The sequence below is a fragment of the Antechinus flavipes genome, chromosome 2, assembly GCF_016432865.1.
Source record: "Antechinus flavipes isolate AdamAnt ecotype Samford, QLD, Australia chromosome 2, AdamAnt_v2, whole genome shotgun sequence".
In the NCBI taxonomy this organism is placed as follows: Eukaryota; Metazoa; Chordata; class Mammalia; order Dasyuromorphia; family Dasyuridae; genus Antechinus; species Antechinus flavipes.
This window is the reverse complement of record NC_067399.1, coordinates 148125474-148146612: the sequence shown is the minus strand read 5'-3', so window position 1 is coordinate 148146612 and position 21139 is coordinate 148125474. Positions and strand designations below refer to the sequence as shown.

General features: G+C 38.4%; 1 protein-coding gene and 1 long non-coding RNA gene across 3 annotated transcripts; one reads left to right on the top strand and one right to left on the bottom strand.

Moving 5' to 3' along the window:
- Nucleotides 1–4220: 4220 nt before the first annotated feature.
- Nucleotides 4221–14930, bottom strand: LOC127548388 (gastrula zinc finger protein XlCGF17.1-like). Of its 2 annotated transcripts, XM_051975786.1 has the most exons (6): nucleotides 14847–14930; nucleotides 9266–9370; nucleotides 8368–8457; nucleotides 7956–8082; nucleotides 6416–6529; nucleotides 4221–5786 (listed from the first exon to the last, which is right to left on the bottom strand). In XM_051975786.1, exons 3-6 carry the CDS (start codon nucleotides 8395–8397, stop codon nucleotides 4804–4806), a joined length of 1254 nt encoding a protein of 417 aa, XP_051831746.1. In that variant the 5' UTR covers nucleotides 8398–8457; nucleotides 9266–9370; nucleotides 14847–14930; the 3' UTR covers nucleotides 4221–4803. The 2 variants fall into 2 exon arrangements, with proteins under 2 accessions (XP_051831746.1, XP_051831748.1); XM_051975788.1 differs by lacking the exon at nucleotides 8368–8457.
- A 237-nt stretch (nucleotides 14931–15167) lies between these two features.
- Nucleotides 15168–18864, top strand: LOC127548389 (uncharacterized). Its single transcript, XR_007950367.1, has 2 exons — nucleotides 15168–15787; nucleotides 18601–18864. It is a non-coding gene; the product is annotated as an uncharacterized LOC127548389 (long non-coding RNA).
- Nucleotides 18865–21139: the final 2275 nt, after the last annotated feature.

The window sequence follows — 21139 nt, the reverse complement described above, 5'->3', positions numbered from 1 at the left end:
TTGTGCTTAATACTTATTAAAATAAATGAAATCTATCCACCTCTGGTGATACACAACAACTCCAGAAGAACATTGCCAACAATTATTAAGTCTTGGACAAGAAACAAGATCATAGAGGCACAAACTATATTTTCCTTTTTATTAACCATTGAAGCCAATGAAAAAGACAATTTAATTGAGAAACAACTAAGGTGGTACTTGAGAAACAGATTTGAGTTTCTGGATCATTTCTTATGATGCAAAGTTGAAGAAATCCTGGCAAGAGCTAGTGTACACCTAACAAATGCTGATAAGAATGCATTTACCAGATGCCTTTCAAATCAAAAGGATGTTACAATAAAAAGGATGGCAAAAGTAGAAGACTGCTCTGTATATCTCTGGTCGAATACTACAGAGAGTGGTTACAAAGAAAAAACAACTGGGGCATTAGCAGGTTCTTATTCTGAGAAAAATCAACTTTTATTTTTTGATAAGTATTTCAGTATGACTGGTTTCTTTTGTAACCATTTTTTGAAGAGGAAAGAAGAGACTGGGTTTCCCTATTTCACCTAGGCTTGAAGTGGCAAGTCACAGAGGCCAATATTTATCAGCACAGAAGCTTTAACCTTCTATTTTTCCAACATGATCTGATTTTTCTCTTCTTTAGTAGCTCAGGGATTTACCACATTGGTGTGGGACATCAAAAAGTTTAAGCTCTACTACAATTAAGAAGTCCCCAACTCAAGCAAACCCACCAGTCTCATTCTCTAAACAGTAATAGATTATGGATTACATGTCACCATAACTAACTTCCTTGGTAATCCTGTTTCATTTATAAATTTAAAAACATGACTCTGTGAAAGGGCCTATGACACACAAAAAGGTTAAAAATCCCCAGGCTAAAGATTAGAAGCAGAAAGCTGGGAAAAAAATTTTAGAACCAGCATTTTTCATAATTTTAAATTTCTAATTTCTAAATTATTTAGAGAACAGACTCAAATTTGTAAGACTATAAGCCATTCCCCAATTAATAAATGGTAAAAAGATGTGAATAGGCAATTTTAAGATGAAGAAATTACTGCCATTTCTAGTTATATAAAAAAGGGTCCAAATCATTATTGATTAGAGAAATACAAATTAAGATAACTGAGGTACCACTTCATATCTCTCAGATTGGCTAAAATAACAGGAAAAGATAATGACCAATATTAGAGAAGTAGGAAAACTGGGATACTAACATGTTACTGAAGTTGTAAAATGATCCAACTTTTCTGGAGAGCCATGTGGAACTGTGCTCAAAGGGTTATTAAACTGTGCCTACCTTTTGATCCAGCAGTGTCATTTCTGGGTCTGTTGCCCAAAGAGATCATAAAAAAGGGAAAAGAAACCACATGTGCAAAAATGTTTGTAGCAGTCCTTTGTGTAGTGGCAAGGAATTGGGAACTGGGAACTGAATAGATACTCCTCTATTGGGGAATGGCTGAATAAATTATGGTATATGGATGTTATAGAATATTACTGTTCTATAAAAGATGATCATAGGTTGATGGAAAGACTTACATGAACTGATGCTGAGTAAAGTGAGCAGAACTAAGAGAACATTGTACACAACAATGCAGTAATTCAAGGCAATTCCAATAGACTTGGGGTGGAAAGTGCCATCCATATCCAGAAAGAGAATATGGAGACTGAATGTGGATTAAAGCATAGTTATTTTCACCTTTTTTGTTGTTTTTCTTTCTTGAGATTTTTTCCCTTTTGGTCTGATTTTTCTTGCACAACATGACAAATATGGAAGTATAATTAAAAGAATTGTTCATATTTAATCTATATCAGATTGCTTGCTGTCTTGGAGAGAGGAGTAGTAAAGAGGGAGAAAGATTTGGAACACAAAGTTTTACAAAAAGGAATGTTGGAAACTATCTTTACATGTATTTGAAAAAATAAAATACCATTAAAGGTTTTTTTAAAATCTCCAGGTCATATAGTATTAGGCTGAACATACTGCAATATCCAAAACGGATAAAGAGGAATTCTTATACTTGAATACAAAACAATTTCCAACTTCCTAAGTTTAAGATGGGGGAAGACATGGATAGAAAATTGTTGTTCTAAAAAAGATATGGGGATTTTAGTGGACCAAAAATTCAGTTTCAGTAATTGTGTGATTCAATAGCCAATGAAACTAATGTGATTTTGGTTCCATTTAAGAAGGACATAACTTATAGGAATAATGTAATTATGGGTGCGCTGTACTCTGATTTCATCATATTTCATTTGGAATATTGTGAACCACCTTGTTTTATTGATAAACTGGAGAATTTATAATGACAGCCAAGATGAAGGACCTTGAGTTTATACCATATGAGAATCAATTGAAGAAAAAGGGCATGTTTAGCCTGGACAAGAGTTGGGGATACATTGTAACTGTCTTGAAGTATAAAGGATTATCATCTAGAGAAGGGGCTTTATTTGGCCTAAAGAAGAGAACTAGGAAGAATGGATAGAAACTGAAACAATGGGACATATTTATTTAGCCTTAAAGTCAGGAAAAACTGCCTAAGGATGTAAGATAGTGTCTGAAAAAAGAATGGTCTGTCTAGAAAGGTGGTGAATTTTGCCTCCTTAGAAGTCTTCAATAAATAGCTGGGTGACTGTTTTTTGGGTACATTACAGTACAGACCTCTTTCATTGGGCTAAATGGCTAAATCTCCTCCAATTCCCAAACTCTGTGATTTTGTGAAAACATCAGGAATCAAAATTGAAAGCCATGGGCAATGAAAACACAAATGATGGAGATAGTAGACGTCAATATCTTACTAATGCAAAATTATGTAAGAAAAGCCATGTACCGTGTTTCCCCGATAATAAGACCTATCCCAAAAATAAGCCCTCCCCTTACTGTGTAAGATTCCTCTAAAATAAGCCCTCCCCTGAAAATAAGCCCTATTGAGATTGCTACTGTAGTGAAGGTGATCCCCTGCGCTACACACTACATTACAATACCCTCTGTATGCACTGTCCCCTTTCCCACTCCCGGTGAAACGCACGCCGCACTCTGAGCTGCATCCAATCAGAGCTGCAGCAGTGAGTGCGTCATCCTGTTCTTCCCCAGTGATTTGCTTGCTGGTGCTATTGAGAGCAGTGCCGCGGAGGAGAGCTGAGGCAGGACAACATAAAAACCCGGTATGTAAGCGGGAGTGAGGGGGCATGATGGAGGATAAAAGGGGCATGATGGAGGATAAAAGAAGAACTCAGCCAGCACTCACCGCGCTAAAGAAATGAAGAACTTCCTTGCAGAGAGAAGAACAGATCAAGTAATGATTCCTGCAGGAATGACTGCCTATCACCAGACCCTCGATATTGCAATAAACAAGCCATTCAAGGACCATTTGCGCATGGAAATCAATGACTACATTGAAAATAGAATGGAAAGAAATCAGCGTGGAAACTTTGTGAAGCCCTGTCTGCAAGAAGTCGTGACTTGGGTGAAGAAGTCATGGGATAAAATTACTGACAGCTGTGTCGCCGAGGCACTACGAGCAGGTTACCTGGACAAGACATGTTCATTTAAAGAGAGCTATATTGCTGGACATGACAGATTGGGTCCACTTCTTCTGAAGGAAAGAGAGGCGCAAGACATTCAGGACGGAATTCAGGGTATGGACACTTATGATGATGTTGTTGAAGAAGATGACATGATCATTATTGAATAAAGGTACTTTTTTTTGTTCACATTTACCTGTTTATTAAAATTGCTGTCAATGTTCATTAAAATAAGCCCTCCCCTGAAAATAAGCTCTCTGGTGGTTTTCTGTCCAAAAAAAAATTAATAAGACAGTGTCTTATTATCGGGGAAACACGGTATAAGATATTGTCTGTCACAGATATGTATTACAAAAAGAGTGAGGAAGTCATATAGAAAGTACAAGGGATAAACAGTTGGGCATCTACCTGCTGTATTAGTGACTAAATGTCAAGAGTCCTAGAGGAAGCCTCCATCACTTGAATTGGGTCTTATCTAAAGAATGTATGAAAAAGACTTAGACAGGAGTGGGAAAAAATGTAAGGCAAATAGGGATGATAATCTATATTGTTGGACAGAGTATCCACATTAATACAATAAGAGATCCATTGAAATAATAAAATACTAACCTGTATATATAAAATATAAAATAAAAAATTTAGTTATCAATAAAAACATTCAAATAAACCATTTAATAAAATTCAAACATAGGCAATTTAAAAATATATAAAATATGTCTATTGATATCAAAATAATCTTACTTCCATTCCTCTCCATCCTTAAAATGTTTTATGGATTTTATTGTTACATACACACACACACACACACACACATACACAGAGCTTAGTCACTTCTGATCCTACAATAATAGTCCAATACTGTAATACACTAAATGTACTACGAATAGTTTTGTAAAGATAGGCTCTTCTTTTCTTCCTCTCCACCCCTATGATGGAGGCATCAATTCTAATATTCTTAGGATATAGTTCTAGTACTGAATGACTTATTCAAAAGATATAAAATTGTGTAGATATTATCTAATGCTATCAAAAAGAGGAAATAATTCATGGTTGTATCGATAGTATTACAGCATGCCTTTTTTTCCCCCGACAGTCTTTCCAAAATTGACTTTTTCCTTTTAAAACCATCATTGCTTAGGGGAAATCATACTGGCTTAGGGGAAGTACATATGAAAAGATTTGTTTTAGGTAGCACCAATTTTGTACTAACGACCCTTTGGCATTTAACAAAGTGATAAATCTAACTGAATTTTTGTTCAAGACATCATATTCTCAGGATTACTCTCTGGCATAACGTCGCTGATGTTGGATGATAGATGCCTTGCTACAAAAAGTTTTTCCACACACACTGCATAAATATGGTTTCTCTCCAGAATGGGTTTTTTGATGTCGAGTAAGTGATGAAAAGTCAAAGAAGCTTTTTCCACATTCATCACATCCATAGGACTTCTCTTGAGTATGAATCCTCTGATGTAGAGAAAGGGATGAATGCCTAGCAAAGGTTTTTCCACATTCATCACATTCATAGGGCTTCTCTCCTGTATGAATTCTTTCGTGAACCATAAGGGATGAAGGGTTTAAGAATGGTTTCCCACATTCGCTACATTTATAGGGACTGTCTCCTGTATGAGTCATATGATGTCTCATAATAGCACTTCTATGTCTAAAAGCTTTTCCACATTCATTGCATTGATAAGGCTTTTCTCCAGTATGAATTCGTTCATGTTCAGTAAGGGATGAATGTTTAGAGAAAGCTTTCCCACATTCACCACATTCATAGGGCTTCTCTCCAGTATGAATTCGCTTATGAGAAGTAAGGTAAGAATGGTTCAAGAAGGATTTTCCACATTCTTTACATTTATAAGGTTTTTTCCCAGTATGTGTTAGCAGATGTCGTGTAAGATTACATTTCCAGCTAAAGATTTTCCCACATTTATTACATGCATAAGAACTCTCTCCAGCATGACTTCTCTGATGCTGAGTAATTGATGAACAGCCAATAGTTTCTCCACATTGGCTGTATTGTTGCGTTTGCTCCTTAGGGGTGAATTTAGAGGGAATAATTAACAGTTTCCTAGAATCTTTCTCATGGGAAAGGAATGTCTCCCCTTCAGAGTTTTCCTTCTTTCTATCCAATGGGCTAGCAGGTATATGAACTCTACATTCAAAGTCTACTGGAACCATTAATATTCCTAATGATTCTACTTCTGAAATTTTCTGCTTTGGAGATGACTCCTGGGTCTCACAACAATTCTTCCAGTCTGAAACCAAGAGAAAACACAACTATAATCTGTTCTCTGGTCTGTTAAAAAAAAGAAAAGAAAAGAAAAGAAAAAGTTCCAGTAGAAAGGATAATGAAACTGAAAATAATCCCACCAAAACACCTAGTCAAGCAGAGTATAGGAAGCATGAAACAAAAATGGGTGTGGGGCACCTTGCTCTTTAAGAAGCTTAAAAAAAGTGACTAGCTTTTTCTAGTACACGTAGCAGTGAGCAAAGTGAGCAGCAAACATGAAATGTTTGGACTGTGAGACTGTGAGAAAAGTCACTAGAATAATGTGCTATGTGGAGCAGTCTAATAAGTAGGAAGGGCAAAGAATGAATTACATGAGGAAATCCAGAAAAATGAAATTTTACTAAGGGAGGTGGATCCAAGAAAAGGCAAATTGAGAGGATATGCTAGTAGACAGTAAAATACACATGAAAAGAGGAGAGGAATTCCATCTGAGGAAAAGGTGATAGGAAAGAAAGGAGACATAGCTTTCCTGCATGGGTTGTTCAAGGCAATAACAACTGTAGCAGGTCTCAACATTACTGAAAATAGCCATCTCACCAAACTGCTATGCTGTATTTCCAGGAATTTCTTTATTTTTGGTTCTCAATCACTCACCCAGCAAAGAATTTTTTGGCAAATCTCTCTCTATAGCTCTTGGCAGATCAAGAAACCATGGCTCTCTGCCTTGTTCCAACTGGAAAATCACATCAGGTTTAGATATGGGAAGTCCTAATGGTGGAAAGGAAATGTCAGTATCAGCCAACATTTATATGGATAACATTGTTTGCAAATTCTTTACATGTACTGTCATAAGGTTATTATAAACCTATGAAGTCAATATAATAGCAATTATCCCCACTTCAGAAATGTGGAAACTGAGGTTCACCAAGACTTTGTATCTTAGCCATAATCACAGAACTTTGTCCAAAAACACAGACCTGTCCCAGAAATCATGAATGCAATTTTGACACAAATATGCTCATAAACACTCATTAACTCTTTATAATATCTTGGTCTTTCTATTTACTCCTGAGCTCTGGAAAAGGAAATTGTGATTTTTATATTACCTGATATATGTGTAATGAACATATTAATTAGAATTCTTAAAGCCCCCTTTTCTGCCTTGGGAGTCAGAAATTCACAATGTAGCTTAAAATTATCAATCATTCTGACAATGGCTACATTTTTGTGTTGTTCTGTACCTATGTATGAAAAATGAAGCAAATCGAGAACTACAGAAAACTATTCCTGTCACAGAACTGTGGTTCTGGGCCCTGGGGAGGGGTGGTCACAATCCTCAAGATTTGAAACACTCAAAAAAATTGTTTCGTCTTCTACTTGTTGGGCTTGTTGTAGGAAACTGCTCAAACCCTGGAAATGACTGTATTGTAATCCATCTTCCCCTTCCCTTCCCACTTGTGCTTTGTGTATAAAATATCTACCTTTACTGAAACAATTCTCCTTCCCAGGAGAGATTCTGGTTTGCAAACTGCATTCCTCAGTTTGAAACTAATTAATTAAACTGCTGCTCGATCTCTAAAAACCTGTCGCTAAACCTGCTTTGTGTGGTTCCAGCTATTCACGGTTTAGAGACCAATATAAGTGAAACATACAGGTAGTGCTGCCATCTCTATCAAGTTTTTTTAACTCAATTTTCCTCTCCTACCCAGGATTTAGGAAATTCTATTTTTTTTCTCTCCCCATTGTCCCATATTGCATAACATTGGCTTCACAGTACACATTAAGGCCTACCAGATGCTCTGAACAATCTAAGGAGCTCTGCCCCATTTTCCCACCCTGCCAGTTCTTGCCAGGTGACTCCTCCACTTCCTTTTGAGCTCCTCACCCCCACCTTTCTGAATGCTAGAGCTTCTGTACCCTCTTTTTGCTTCTCTACTTCTTATTCTGGAGACACTCAGAGTTCTCAAAAAAAAAAAAAAAAAGTCTCTAGCATCCCACTTTCTCTAAGCAGGACGATGTTCATTACCTTCATTTATATCCCAGCCCAGCAAGGTTTCAAAGTAGTTTCTGTGTCTCTTATATGACTATACTTCAGACACGACCACAGTGAAATATAAATGACTCCAGGCTCATCTCTGTACTCACTCTCATATAACAGAGGAACATTTTCTTAAGATTGGGCAGACTCGCTTACCCAGTGAGACCAGGTTCCCATAGTTCTCCAGCATCACATCCCTGTACAGGTCCCTCTGAGCAGGGTTCAGCTGTCCCCACTCCTCCTGGCTAAAGTTCACAGCCACATCCTTGAATGTCACTGCTTCCTAAAATACAAAGACACTCATTCTTGCTCAGCGAGAGACAGAGGAAATTGATAGGAGTGTTCCTGCAATGATTCTGTCAGGAAAGGGAAAAAGTAGAGGCCTGTGACCTAAGTTAGAAGGCACATGTCACTGGGCCTAGCCCTGGGCCCTACTGAGGAAGAGCCTCATTAATGAGAGACATTCTTCTAATCCTATCTGAGCAGAGAAGATCTATGGAACATGGGAAAAGTTGCCATAATCTGGAAGTTGTGACACCATTTCAGGAGAAAGAAAAACTCCATTCACCTGGTACCTGACAGCCAGGAATGCTGGCATTATTCCCTTTTCTGTCCTTTTTCTCTTACAAGACTCTTACAGAGTCCTGAGAACTGGAGGCTGGGGAAGAAAAGAGAGAGACATGGAAGGAGACTGGTCTTGTTTTATGATGATTCAATAAACTACTTATGAAAATCATTTTTCATTACTTCTTAGTAAACACCTCAAACATTATTTCCTATGTCACATCATTCTTCATTAAATCCTATCAGATAAGAAATGGGAAAGAAAACAAAATAATAACATGTGACAGACTTTTAATGGTAAAGAAATCCTAGCTATTACTCACTTTATTTCAGACATAAAGATTTAAGAAGAAATAAGAAAGGCAATCTCTCTAGGTTTTGGAGTGAAACAATGAACATTTCTTAGTGACAGGATGAAGGAGGGATTGTTGCTAGCTACTCATTCCTAATTTCTAGCAATCATATCATTCCTCATGCCTGTGCTGCTTCCGCCTGTGTAATCAAGCATATTGTTTTCCTCATCTATGATGCTATAAGCTTTGTAACTAATTGTGGGAAAACATTTCCAATTTATAATATTGCTTTCTAGTTTTTTTGGATGCTCCCTCTTCTGTCTATAAAAATAATGTGTGTGTCTTTACTCAGGGACTTTTGGCTTGCTGAGGAGGTAATTATTAATTTTATTAGTAAGGGTTAGCCTTATCAGCAAATTGAACTTGCATGGAATGCTGTGCCTCAGTTTATATTGATTTTGATAGTAACAGATGAATTCTTAAACATGCTCACTCAGTTAGAAAAGGGACAAACCATGATCTAGTTATGGTACTTTTTTTTTACCAGAGTCTCGATTTAAAAAAAAAATCATTTTCACCTCTATTTGGTCAAATTTTTACCATTCTCACCTTTATATAGTAAAAGACTTTGGATCAAATTCTCCACCTTCTTACTGCTCTCTGCACATCATGTTTCCAATCCAGCTTGTTGGGCTACGATGATCAGAAATTACCCTGGTATTGAAAGGGATGAAATTTTTTTATATGAATTTCTAACTTCAAACATGGACATCTCATCTCCTGCAGTAGGTCTGGTTTCTGTCAAGGCCTTGGTCCCTTCCTAGTATTAAAATTATCTGAAAATCCATCAAATGTGTATTCTTGATTTTATTTCTAAGTTGAATGGAATTCTCTTCAGGAACCCGAGTTTTCCCTGTAGAGCAAGGAATTAAAGAATTTGGAGATCAAGAAAGGATCAGACTCTTGCCTGCATGGACTTTTGGGAAAATAGGAGAGGGGAGAAAAAAGTATAATTATTTTTATCCCTGAGAGAGCACAAATCCTCTGGAGTCACAAAGGCTAGATAACTAATCAAGGGCTGATAAAATGATAAAGGGGAGGTGGGGGAGGTAATCAGCATTAAGAAATTATAAACCACAGCTGCTTAGTAAATAGTCAAGGATCCAAAACAAAGAAATCACCTAAGATACAAACGTAAAGAATCAGTATATCACTAGTGTTTGGCAAGCAGAGAATTCTACTATGAATTTTTAGAAGTAAAATATTAGGATCTCAAATTTGTATAAAATTGAAATTAAGAATATAGCTAACTATATTTTCCAAGCCCTGACATGTAAAAGCTACTAGTTATTGATTAAAATAAAAATCTATCTGAGAATATTATCATACAAAATATCTTGAGACAAAGCCAAGATGGCAGAGTAAGGGCAGGAACTAACCCAACCGCTCCCCCAAATCACTCTAAATTCCTTTATTTATTTATTTTGTATGTGTGTGTGTGTGTCTAAATTCCTTTAAATAATAAACTCTAATCAAAATTTAGAGCTTCAAAACATCCACAAAGAAGGTGTAGAACATTTTCTAGCCAAAGCCCACTTAGAAGGTCAGCAGAAAAGATCTGTGATGCCAGGGTGGGAGGCCAGTATGCAGGCCTGGGGAAGGCTGCACCAGTGCAGCTCCAGCCCCATGCCAGCAACACAAGAATGGGTCTAGGAATCTCTAAACCACCGGAGACAACTTGGAAGGACAGCAGAAAAGATCTGTGGCAACAAGGTGGGAATCCAGCACACACTCCCAGTGCAGCCACGCCAGCACAGCTGCAGCCCCAGCCTCAGCACCAGCAAAGCACACTAGATCTTACAGCTACAGTGGGGCAATAAAACTCCTAACAATTCCAGGACAGAAAAGAAGCTTGTGGTCAGGTCCCTAGAAAGATTTCTAAAAATGACTGCACAAAATCCCTGAAGCTTGGGACAATGCACCCTCCACTCTGGAAACAGAACCCTACTTTAACAAAGAATTAAAAGCAAAGTAATAGGCTAGGAAAATGAACAGATAACCAAAAATGTTTCTGACCATTGAAAGTTATTATAGCAATAAGGAAGATCAAACACACACTCAAAAGAAGATAACAAAATTAAATGTCCTACATCCAAAGCCTACAAGAAAAATAAGAATTGGGTTCAGGCCCAGTTTTGTGCTCTGAAGTGCTCAAAAAAGGATTCTGAAAATCATGTAAGAGAGATAGAAGAAAAATTAGATAAAGAATTGAGAGTGGTACAAAAGGATATACAAAAAATTAATGAGGAGAAGTGCCTTAAAAAGCAAAATTGGCCAATTGGGAAAGGAGGTACAAAAGTTCACTAAAAAAAATAACTTCTTGAACATAGAATAGTTTATCTCTCAGACTTGTGGAGGAGAAAGAAATTTGTGACCAAAGATGAACTAGAGACCATTACTGATCACAAAATAGAAAATTTCGATTACATCAAATTAAAAAGCCTTTGTACAAATAAAACTAATGCAAACAAGATTAGAAGGGAAGCAACAAACTGGGAAAACATTTTCACAGTTAAAGGTTCTGATAAAGGCCTCATTTCCAAAATATATAGAGAACTGACTCAAATTTATAAGAAATCAAGCCATTCTCCAATTGATAAATGGTCAAAGGATATGAACAGACAATTTTCAGAGGATGAAATTGAAACTATTACCACTCATATGAAAGAGTGTTCCAAATCATTATTGATCAGAGAAATGCAAATTAAGACAACTCTGAGATACCACTACACACCTGTCAGATTGGCTAAGATGACAGGAAAAAATAATGATGAATGTTGGAGGGGATGCGGGAAAACTGGGACACTATTGCATTGTTGGTGGAGTTGTGAACGAATCCAACCATTCTGGAGAGCAATCTGGAATTATGCCCAAAAAATTATCAAATTGTGCATACCCTTTGATCCAGCAGTGTTTCTATTGGGCTTATACCCCAAAGAAATACTAAAGAAGGGAAAGGGACCTGTATGTGCCAAAATGTTTGTAGCAGCCCTGTTTGTAGTGGCTAGAAACTGGAAAATGAATGGATGCCCATCAACTGGAGAATGGCTGGGTAAATTATGGTATATGAATGTTATGGAATATTATTGTTCTGTAAGAAATGACCAGCAGGATGAATACAGAGAGGACTGGCGAGACTTACATGAACTGATGCTAAGTGAAATGAGCAGAACCAGGAGATCATTATACACTTCGACAACGATATTGTATGAGGACATATTTTGATGGAAGGGGATTTCTTTGACAAAGAGACCTGAGTTTCAATTGATAAATGATGGACAAAAGCAGCTACACCCAAAGAAAGAACACTGGGAAACGAATGTGAACTATCTGCATTTTTGTTTTTCTTCCCGGGTTATTTATACCTTCTGAATCCAATTCTCCCTATGCAACAAGAGAACTGTTCGGTTCTGCAAACATATATTGTATCTAGGATATACTGCAACATATCCAACATATAAAGGCCTGCTTGCCATCTAGGGGAGGGGGTGGAGGGAGGGAGGGAAAAAAAATTGGAACAGAAACGAGTGTCAATATAAAGTAATTATTAAATAAAAATTAAAAAAAAAACTTCTTAAAAATTAGAATTGAGCAAATAAAAGCTAATGATTTTATGAGAAATCAAGGTGCTTAATAAAGCAAAATCCCCACCCCCCCAAAAAAGAAAGAAAGAAAAAATAGGAAATATCTCATTAGATAAACAAATGACCTGGAAAATAGATCCAGTAGAGAGAATTTTAAAATTATTGGTCTACAGAAGCAGCACCCAAAAAAGGACACTGGGAAATGAATATAAACTGCTTGCATTTTTGTTTTTCTTCCCAGGTTATTTATACCTTTTGAATCTAATTCTCCCTGTGCAACAAAAGAACTGTTCGGTTCAGCACACATATATTATATCTAGGATATATTGTAATCTATTTAACATGTATAGGACTGCTTGCCATCTGGGGGAAGAGGTGGAGGGAGGGAGGGGAAAAATCGGAATAAAAGAGAGTGCAAGAAATAATGTTGTAAAAAATTACCCTGGCATGGGTTCTGTCAATAAAAAGTTATTTAAAAAAAAAAGTATTATTGGTCTACCTGAAAATCATGATTAAAAAAAAAGGAGCCTAGACATCAACTTTCAAGAAATTATCAAGGAAAATTGTCCTGATATTCTAGAACCAGAAGGTAAAATAGAAATTGAAAGAACTTACCAATTACTTCCAGAAAGAGATCCCTGAATAAAAACTCCTAGGAATATTATGGCCAAATTCCAGAACTCCCAGGTCAAGGAGAAAATATTGCAAGCATCCAGAAAGAAACAATTCAAGTCTAATGGAAGCAGTCAGGATAACACAAGATTTAGCAAGAACCAGAGAGTTTGGAATATGATATTGTAGAGAACAGTGAAGCTAGGATTACAATTAAAAATCAATTACCTAGCAAAATTGAGTATAATCCTTCAAGGGAAAAGGTGGACATTCAATGAAATAGGGTTTTTCAAGCATTTGTGATGAAAAGACTAGAGCTGAATAGAAAATCTGATTTTCAAATACAGGACTCAGGGAGAAATATAAGAGGAAATCAGGAAAGTAATGTAAGGGACTCCATAAGGTTTATAAGTTTACATTTCTACATGGGATATTTGTAACTCGTTAGAACGTTCTCATTATTGTGGCAGTTAAAAGGAGTATATGTAGACAGAAAGCATAGGTGTGAGTTGAATCCGAAAGGATAATATACATAAAAAAAGACAAATTAAGGAATGAGAAAGGAATGTACTGGGAGAAAGAGAAAGGAAGAATGGAATGGTGTAAATTATTTGCCATAAAAAAAAGAAGAGAAAAAGATTGTACTGTAGATGGAAAGAGGGGGAGGAGAGAGGTATTGAGTGAACCTTAATCTCATCTAAATTAACTAAAAGGGGAAATAATACACATACTCAATATGGGTATAGAAATCTATCTTACTGTGCAGGAAAATAAGAGGGGAATTCGATATGGAAAGAGGGGTGGAGGGTGAAAAAAGAGAAGGCATATTGGGGGAGGGAGCGGCCAGTAGCAAAACACTTTTGAGGATTGACAGGTGAAGGGAGAAAGAGAATAGAATAAATGGGGGAAAATAGCAATAGTAATTGTAAAAAGAATTTTGATGCAAGTTTCTTTCATATGTTCTTATTTTTCAAACAGAGGGAACTGAGTCAAAGTTATAAAAATAAAAAAAAAATAGCTATGCCCCAATTGATAAATGATCAGAAGATATGACCTATGCACAAAGAGCTATAAATTCATGTATATCCTTTGACCTAACAATATACTACTAGACATGAATACCAAAAGAGATTTAAAAAAAAAAAAAAAAAAGGAAAAGGACCTATATGTACAAAAAAATTTGTAGCAACTCTCTTCTCAGGCCAAAAAATTGGAAACTGAATGGATGCCCATCAATTTGGCAATGGTTGAATAAATTGTGGCATGTAATTGTCATGGAATATTGATGTTCTCAGGGGAAAAAAGCATCTTCACGAATTCAGTCAAAGTGAAATGTACTGTATACACAGTACAGAAATGATTACAAATTGTTAAATTGTTAAATGTCATAATCCAAGTGAAGATCCCTGGGAAACTCCATCAGAGACCTCTTTCCAAACCACATCTTCAATATTGGTTTGAGCTGTCTAGCTTAACTCGGTCAAAAAAACATTACTTAATGTGACACTTTTTCTCCACGTTCATCTCCTACGGTTGCTATGGCCTCAACTATACTTTCCATGTTGTAGCTTTCTATGTACTCGTACATAGAAACATGTAGAGCTCTCACCTCTCCAGGATATAGAGACTGCTTCGGGGAGCCAGGATGGTGAGAAAGCAGCAGGAGCAAAGCAGTTAGGGACATCTGCAGGTTCAGCCAGACTGCTGGGCTGTCGAACCCCCAAGCTGAGAGCCATGACTTCATTCTTTTTTACAAAGAAATCTAAGTGTTGCTTGGAAAAGTCACCGACCTGCACTAACCTCAAATTACATCCATGTCCTTGGCTCCAAACAAGCTTTCGGGAAGAATACATACGGACACACGAAAGGACAACACTTATACACACATTATACACGTGTACACACACGTACACACACACACGTGCGCAAATTACCTCGGCCTCAGCGAAGCCGGTACTCAGAAGTCCAGGTCTCTAAGTCCAATATCGAATGACGCCTGCGCACACGCTAACGCCCCGCGCGGACTCTATTTCCCGGCAGCCTTAGCAGTTTTCGTGTCCCAGATTCCTAAGGGTTGTAAGGGCGTTAAGCCATTCAATGTCGAAATGTCTTCTGGGAAATTGAGTCCAAGTGCCCATGCCCGGGACTATAGTTTCTCTGCAGCCTTGGATTTCCGTCTCTGCGCAGGCTCGGAGAGGGTGCGGGACAGAGGCAGCTCCAGGGAAGATCCCGAGAGGGATAGAAGGGTAAGGAGAACTGCGGCTTGGTTGCCTAAGAGGAGTGGCCTTAGAGGAGAGGTGAAAGGCAAGGGCGGGAAGAATTGAGGGAGCGGGGGAGGGAAAAGAAGAAATACTCGGTCACCATGGTAACTTCCACTTGCTGGCAGCGTCCTTTGAGTTTGTTGCTGGAGCTGTCCTCACTGCCAACAGGTGCCGTCCTGTAATGTAGTCACAGACGGGGAAAGCGAGACTCAGAGATAGAGGGGAAACGACTAGTAGGAGAACTTACCGTTAGTCAACGCTCAGGCCACATCTGATGCCGGGCCTGGCCGCGGATTGCCCAGGGAAGAGGAGAAGCCTGGAGTTCCGGGGACCCCTCCCATTCTCCATCTTTAGAGTATTTAAAAAAAAATAGCCATTTTTCTTTTCTAAACTTTGGAAAAAAACACCAAATAAAACAAGCGTTTTCACGTATATTGTAAGAGATAATTACAGAAGAAATTGAAGCTATTGTATAGCCACACTACCTTTGTTTCTGAATTTCCTTCTCTCTCCTACACATAAGAATAAAAACTCTTCAGAAATTGAATTTACCACCTCAGGACCCAAATGAGTCTTCTTCTTGGGAGGTCTTCAAGCAAATGTTGGTCAATGTGGTAAGGAAATCTTGTTCCTTTACTGGTTAGACTAGATAGACTGAAGTTCTATTCCTCTCTAAGATCCTGTAAGCAACTGGACACAGGGTTGAGTGCTGATATCAATATGACAGCAGTGTACAAGGCAAACTGCATGGGAGAACTTTAAGACGGGAAGACCAGGTTATGAAGTTAAAGTAGGTTGGACATAGAAACAAGAGACCTGATTTTAGATGCCATCTTAGATTCTAGAGTGTGACTCCAGATAGAACATGTCACCTTTAAGAACTTGTTTCCTCATTTGTAAAATGAAAGCAGTGGAATAATTCCTGAACAAGCACAGGATTGTAGTAAAAAAAAAAAAAAAAAAAAAAAAAACAAAAACAAAAAACCATTTTAAGTTAACTTTAGTATTATAAAAATGTGAGCTACTATTTTATATTAATGCTGCAAAAGATCAGGCATGAAGTGATAAAGGGAGGTATCAGTGGAAAGAAAAAGGAAGAGGTGAATATGAGAGAAATGAAAAATAAAGGGGATTGATCACAGGAGCCTCCTTGAGACAGACCTGATGACTGCTAATGGTGAACCTTTGAAGATTGACTGTGGCTCTCTGTGGAGAATATGGATATATCCACTGGTACTCCTGAATCTATTTAGGGCCTCATTTAGAATAAGTGACTGAATCTTAATAATTGGGAATGAAATAATTGGCTTTTAAGAATCATCCCTTTATACAAGATCAAAACTAAACCAAAAAAGGTCAGTTGCAGTTAGCCTTACCTTCTAGATTTTGAAAGAGCAACAAAGAAGAGACCAGTGGTCAAGGGAATATTCTTTGCACTCTGCCAACCATAGGAATTGCTGATGGCTACTTTGAGCCAGTGATATTTGGTCATTCCATATGACCTGAGAGTAAACTTACTGGACTTGAAATTCCTGGTCCAAACCTTAAAGACACACTGCTATAATATTTCAGCCCACTAAACAGCAGGGAAAAGTTGAAAGTGGTAGAATTTTTGAGCTCCGAGTTCTAAGCTGCATTGGGCTATGCCAATCTAGTGAATACATAATGTCTGGAAGCAACGTGGTGAGCTCTCTGGAGCAGGGGGCCGCCAGGTTGCCTACGGAGAAACAAATTGGCCAAAACTGGGAACAAGGAAGGTCAAGACTTCCAGGTTGATCAGTAATACAGTCAAGCCAATGAGTGCCCCCAGCATATCAACTTGGGTGAAAGAAGTAATCTTTTTTAAAAAGACAGAAAAGAAGATATATATATTCTGAGGAGCACCTACATTTAGAGAATAAGTCCAGGAATGTTTTGACTACCAACAACAGTTGGATAAAAAAGGGTTAAATAAAATGGGTTTTATAAACCCATTGATATAGGGAAGGAAAAATCCCCAAACCAAAAAAAAAAAAAAATCAAGGATTTTTTCTTCTATTACAATTGGCAATTTTCAGACAATTCAAGTTAGATAGGATTATTTTTTCTAATCCCAAGAGCATTTCCCATGGAGAAGAGGACAGATGTTTAGAAGAGTATAATAAAGCTAAAATGTCTTCATGAATTCCTTTGACTAAAAAAAATCAATACTAAATGGCTAAAATGAAATCCAATATCAATTCTATAGTCAAAAGTTTTCTATTTTGATAGAACTGTTAGAGGCCATACTTTAGCAACTTAAAAAACTCAAGAGTAACCTAAATGCACAAATAAGGCCACAGGGTAGTCAGGCAATTAGCATTAAGTGCCTGACACATGGCAGGCCTGGTATTAAATATTGAGGAACAAAGAAAGGGCAAAACAACAGCAACAACAAAACCCAGAACCTGCTCTCTAGGAGTGCATAGTCTAGTGAGAACTTTATTGGAGGATGTACTCTATGTTTGTCCTTTTCCATGTGTTGGACCTGTCAGCTTCTGAGCAGAAATCTGACCTTTATTTTAAGTATGATAGAGAATTTTTTGGTAGGCTTTCCTGAAATAACAGTGATTTTCAAGAATCTAATAATTTTCAATTTGTTTCCATGACTTGTTGTCTTGATACCTCATCTTGCTGGCAAAGCTTCCAGAACTTTTCTAATTGAGTAATCCTCAAATTTTTTTGTTGGTTGTTTCAGCTATTTTGTCCTGAAGTAAAAACCATTCTTTTTGTGAGGGACTCTATTGTTCTGCTTATGTTTTCCATTGATATTTCCAAGCTAGTCATCATTTCCTGGAAGTACTTAGGTTTTAGTTTAGTTCCTTCTTTAAGTAATTTTGAAAAGGGGACCCCCAAAACTCTGAAAATCCTTGAAGGAGAAAATCTCCTTTAACTCTGCCTCAGTGAGGGACTCTGCCCCCAAGAGACAAACAGTTTCACCCTTGTTATCTGTTTGGGGTTGGCTCAGTCCTGAAACTCAGTGAATTCAGATTCTAGCTCAAGCTGAAACTCAGTGATAAACCAACTTGCGACTCCAACCACAGGTCCCCTTCAGCTAAATCTCTCAAAAAGAGCCAAACTGAAGGCCTCTCTTTTTTTTTTTTCTTTCATTTTTTCAATGTTTTTTTTTTTAATAACTTTTTATTGATAGAACGCATGCCAGCGTAATTTTTTACAGCATTATCCCTTGTATTCACTTCTGTTCCGATTTTTCCCCTCCCTCCCTCCACCCCTTCCCCCAGATGGCAAGCAGTCCTTTACATGTTGAATGGGTTACAGTATATCCTAGATACAATATATGTGTGCAGAACCAAACAGTTTTCTTGTTGCACAGGGAGAATTGAATTTAGAAGGTATAAATAACCCAGGAAGAAAAACAAAAATGCAAACAGTTTATATTCATTTCCAGTGTTCTTTCTCTGGGTGTAGCTGCTTCTGTCCATCTTTGATCAATTAAAGCTCTCTTTATCGAAGAGATCCACTTCCATCAAAATATGAAGGCCTCTCTTTGCATTGACTCCAATGATGCCATGCTATGTCAACTATGCCAAGGAGCCTCTGTCCACTGGAATACTCTTTCCAGTGCCATCCTCTCTTTGTCCTCATTTATTTCCCTAACCAGACTTTATTTCTAACCTTACTTCCAATCCCCATAATAAACCCTTTTTATCAATCTAGGTTTTTGGGTCTATAAATTCTTTTACACAGAACCTCTGTGCCGCCAAAAGGGAGTCCCCAAAATTTCCTATCCTTGCACCAAATCCCAAGGGGTTGCAGGGGAGCCAAACCTCTCCATTTGGTTGCCTGAACCCCAAACCTGCCACTAGACTTTATCATTTAACTCCCTGACCATCAGAAACCCTAATCTCATTTTAGTTCCCTAAATCTAAACCTCATCATTTGGTTCCCTGACCAAACAGAACCCCCAAAACTAGACATCATTTGGCAACTGAACAAAACCCCAAAACTCTGGACACTCAGAACCAATTTGGGTTTTGAGCTGTTGGTGTAGTATTCTTCCAGGAAGAATACCTGCGTTCCTTTTTTTGTCTCACCCTATCTCTAAAGGTAGTGGGCACCCAGACCGGGTTTGGACTGTGGGCAGTATTCTCCCGGGAAGAGTACCTGCATTTTCAGGCAAAAAGGCCTCATTTTGTCACACTCTATTTTTAGAGATCGTGGGACCAGGAAATCCAGAACTCTGGACAAGGTTAAAGACTTTTTTCTTTCTTGATTCTGTAGCGAATCTAGACCGAGGTGCTGCAAGAATTTGGGAAAGCTAAAAGCTTTTACCTTTCCACAATCTAGAAACACCTTTACCTCTAAAAATCCTTCCTTGAGCAGAGATACTTGGCTTGAGGAAAATCCCTCTCTCTAGCCCCTCCAGAGACAAAGGATGTTCCTTTGCCTTTCAAGCTCTCACCAGAAAGCCCTGCTCTCAGGCAGGAACTCCAAAACACAAGAGGAGGTGTCTCTTTAACACCCCCTCCCAGATCAAGGAGACACATGGCCATTCTAGGAACCCCATCCCTCTCGGGGGTCCCCGGCCAGCACTCTCTTTGATCTGTTCTGGGGAGATAACTGGAGAAACTTAAGAGGAACCATGTTTCTCCCACTCCACTGTTAATTACAATGGAGTCTCTAATGGACAGGCTGTAGCCACGAAGAGAAAGGTCACTGAGTTGGGGTGAGTTTGGAGAACATCTCTGTACCCATAGCTGCTACTCCCTGGACAGGGGTGAGCAGTCTCTCCTTCAGGTCTTGATCTCCCAGCAAAATTTGGGGGTTAGAGCTCCCCCTCTCTCAAGTTCCAGGGTGGAATCGCCAGAGGAGCCTCGCTATTCGGGAAGCACTGGGTAAGATGGCATCTCTTCCTCCCCCACTCTCACTCTGGCCTTTCCTCCCCCTCCCCCATGGATGGGGAGCACAGAACTCAAGGCTTTTCCAGACCTCTCCCATCTGGCTTGGCAACCTGCCATTTAAATGCTCCTATCCTGTCCCCTTTTTAGGGTACTATACAATGGGGAGATTAGGGAATCAATGTTATCTTCTCAAATCTCCAGAAAAGTTTTCCACCAACTTTTAAAACAGAAGTATACCCGGTATTCTGGACAAACGGGCCACATCCCTCCCAGACCCTTTGCCTGGCTCTTAAAGGAGCCGCAGCTTGCAGCCCTCTCAGGAAGCATGCTCGTCCCATACATTTTAGAATGGGACTTGGTTTCCCTGATTTCTATCTATCCTGCCTTAGAGCAGTGCCTCCCGTCACAACCTTTTCTGCTTTTGCATGCTCATGCTCATGTCTACAAAGACAGGGGATTCCAAACTGCTCTCGGTTTTTTTCCTAGCCTTGGAGCACTTACTTAAACTTTCCCTAGGTCCTTGTGGAGAGATGAATAGCCTAGCTTTCAAAATGAACACACTGGGGAAAGCAGCCTGTGTCCTTTCTCTTACTCTCCTACCCAACCTTACAGGTGGAAACCTTTCGATCCTAACTCCTAATTTTCTCAGTCCTAAGAACTTTTGCTCTTAGCATATTCTCTATTTTTCTGGATTGGCATTCTATGTCCCTGCCAGCAATTAAAGGTTTATTTTCTAAGCTCCAACCTTGGCCAGGTTGCAGCTGCAAGACTGACCTTTGGAATGATGGCTGGGGAATAAAATTCCAAATCAAATTTAATTAAATTGTTAAGAGTAAAGATAGCTTCTTTCTCTTTTCTTCTCATTCCCTGACTGCAGCAGGAAATGAGGAATTAGAAGGAGAGACTGAAACCATTTGAAAACTGCTTAACTGCTTTCAATTCAGTGAACATCTTTAAAGGAAAGAGAGTTTTTCCTGTTGCCTTTTTTCTCTAGCTTGCAGAATTCCCTTATAGGGATTCCTGTGGTGTCTCTCTCTAGACTTGTTCTCTATTCTATAGCTAGTCCCTGACAAATTCTTCCTTGCT

What these genes read in the sequence shown, in the direction of transcription:
- LOC127548388 (XM_051975786.1), bottom strand. Translation starts at nt 8,397, where the DNA reads ATGCCAGCATTCCTGGCTGTCAGGTACCAG. An exon ending in TCCTGGCTGTCAGGTACCAG is followed by an intron (nt 8,083 to 8,367) that starts GTGAATGGAGTT and finishes TTTGTATTTTAG; the next exon opens with GAAGCAGTGACATTCAAGGA. An exon ending in GCCAAAAAATTCTTTGCTGG is followed by an intron (nt 5,787 to 6,415) that starts GTGAGTGATTGA and finishes TCTTGGTTTCAG; the next exon opens with ACTGGAAGAATTGTTGTGAG.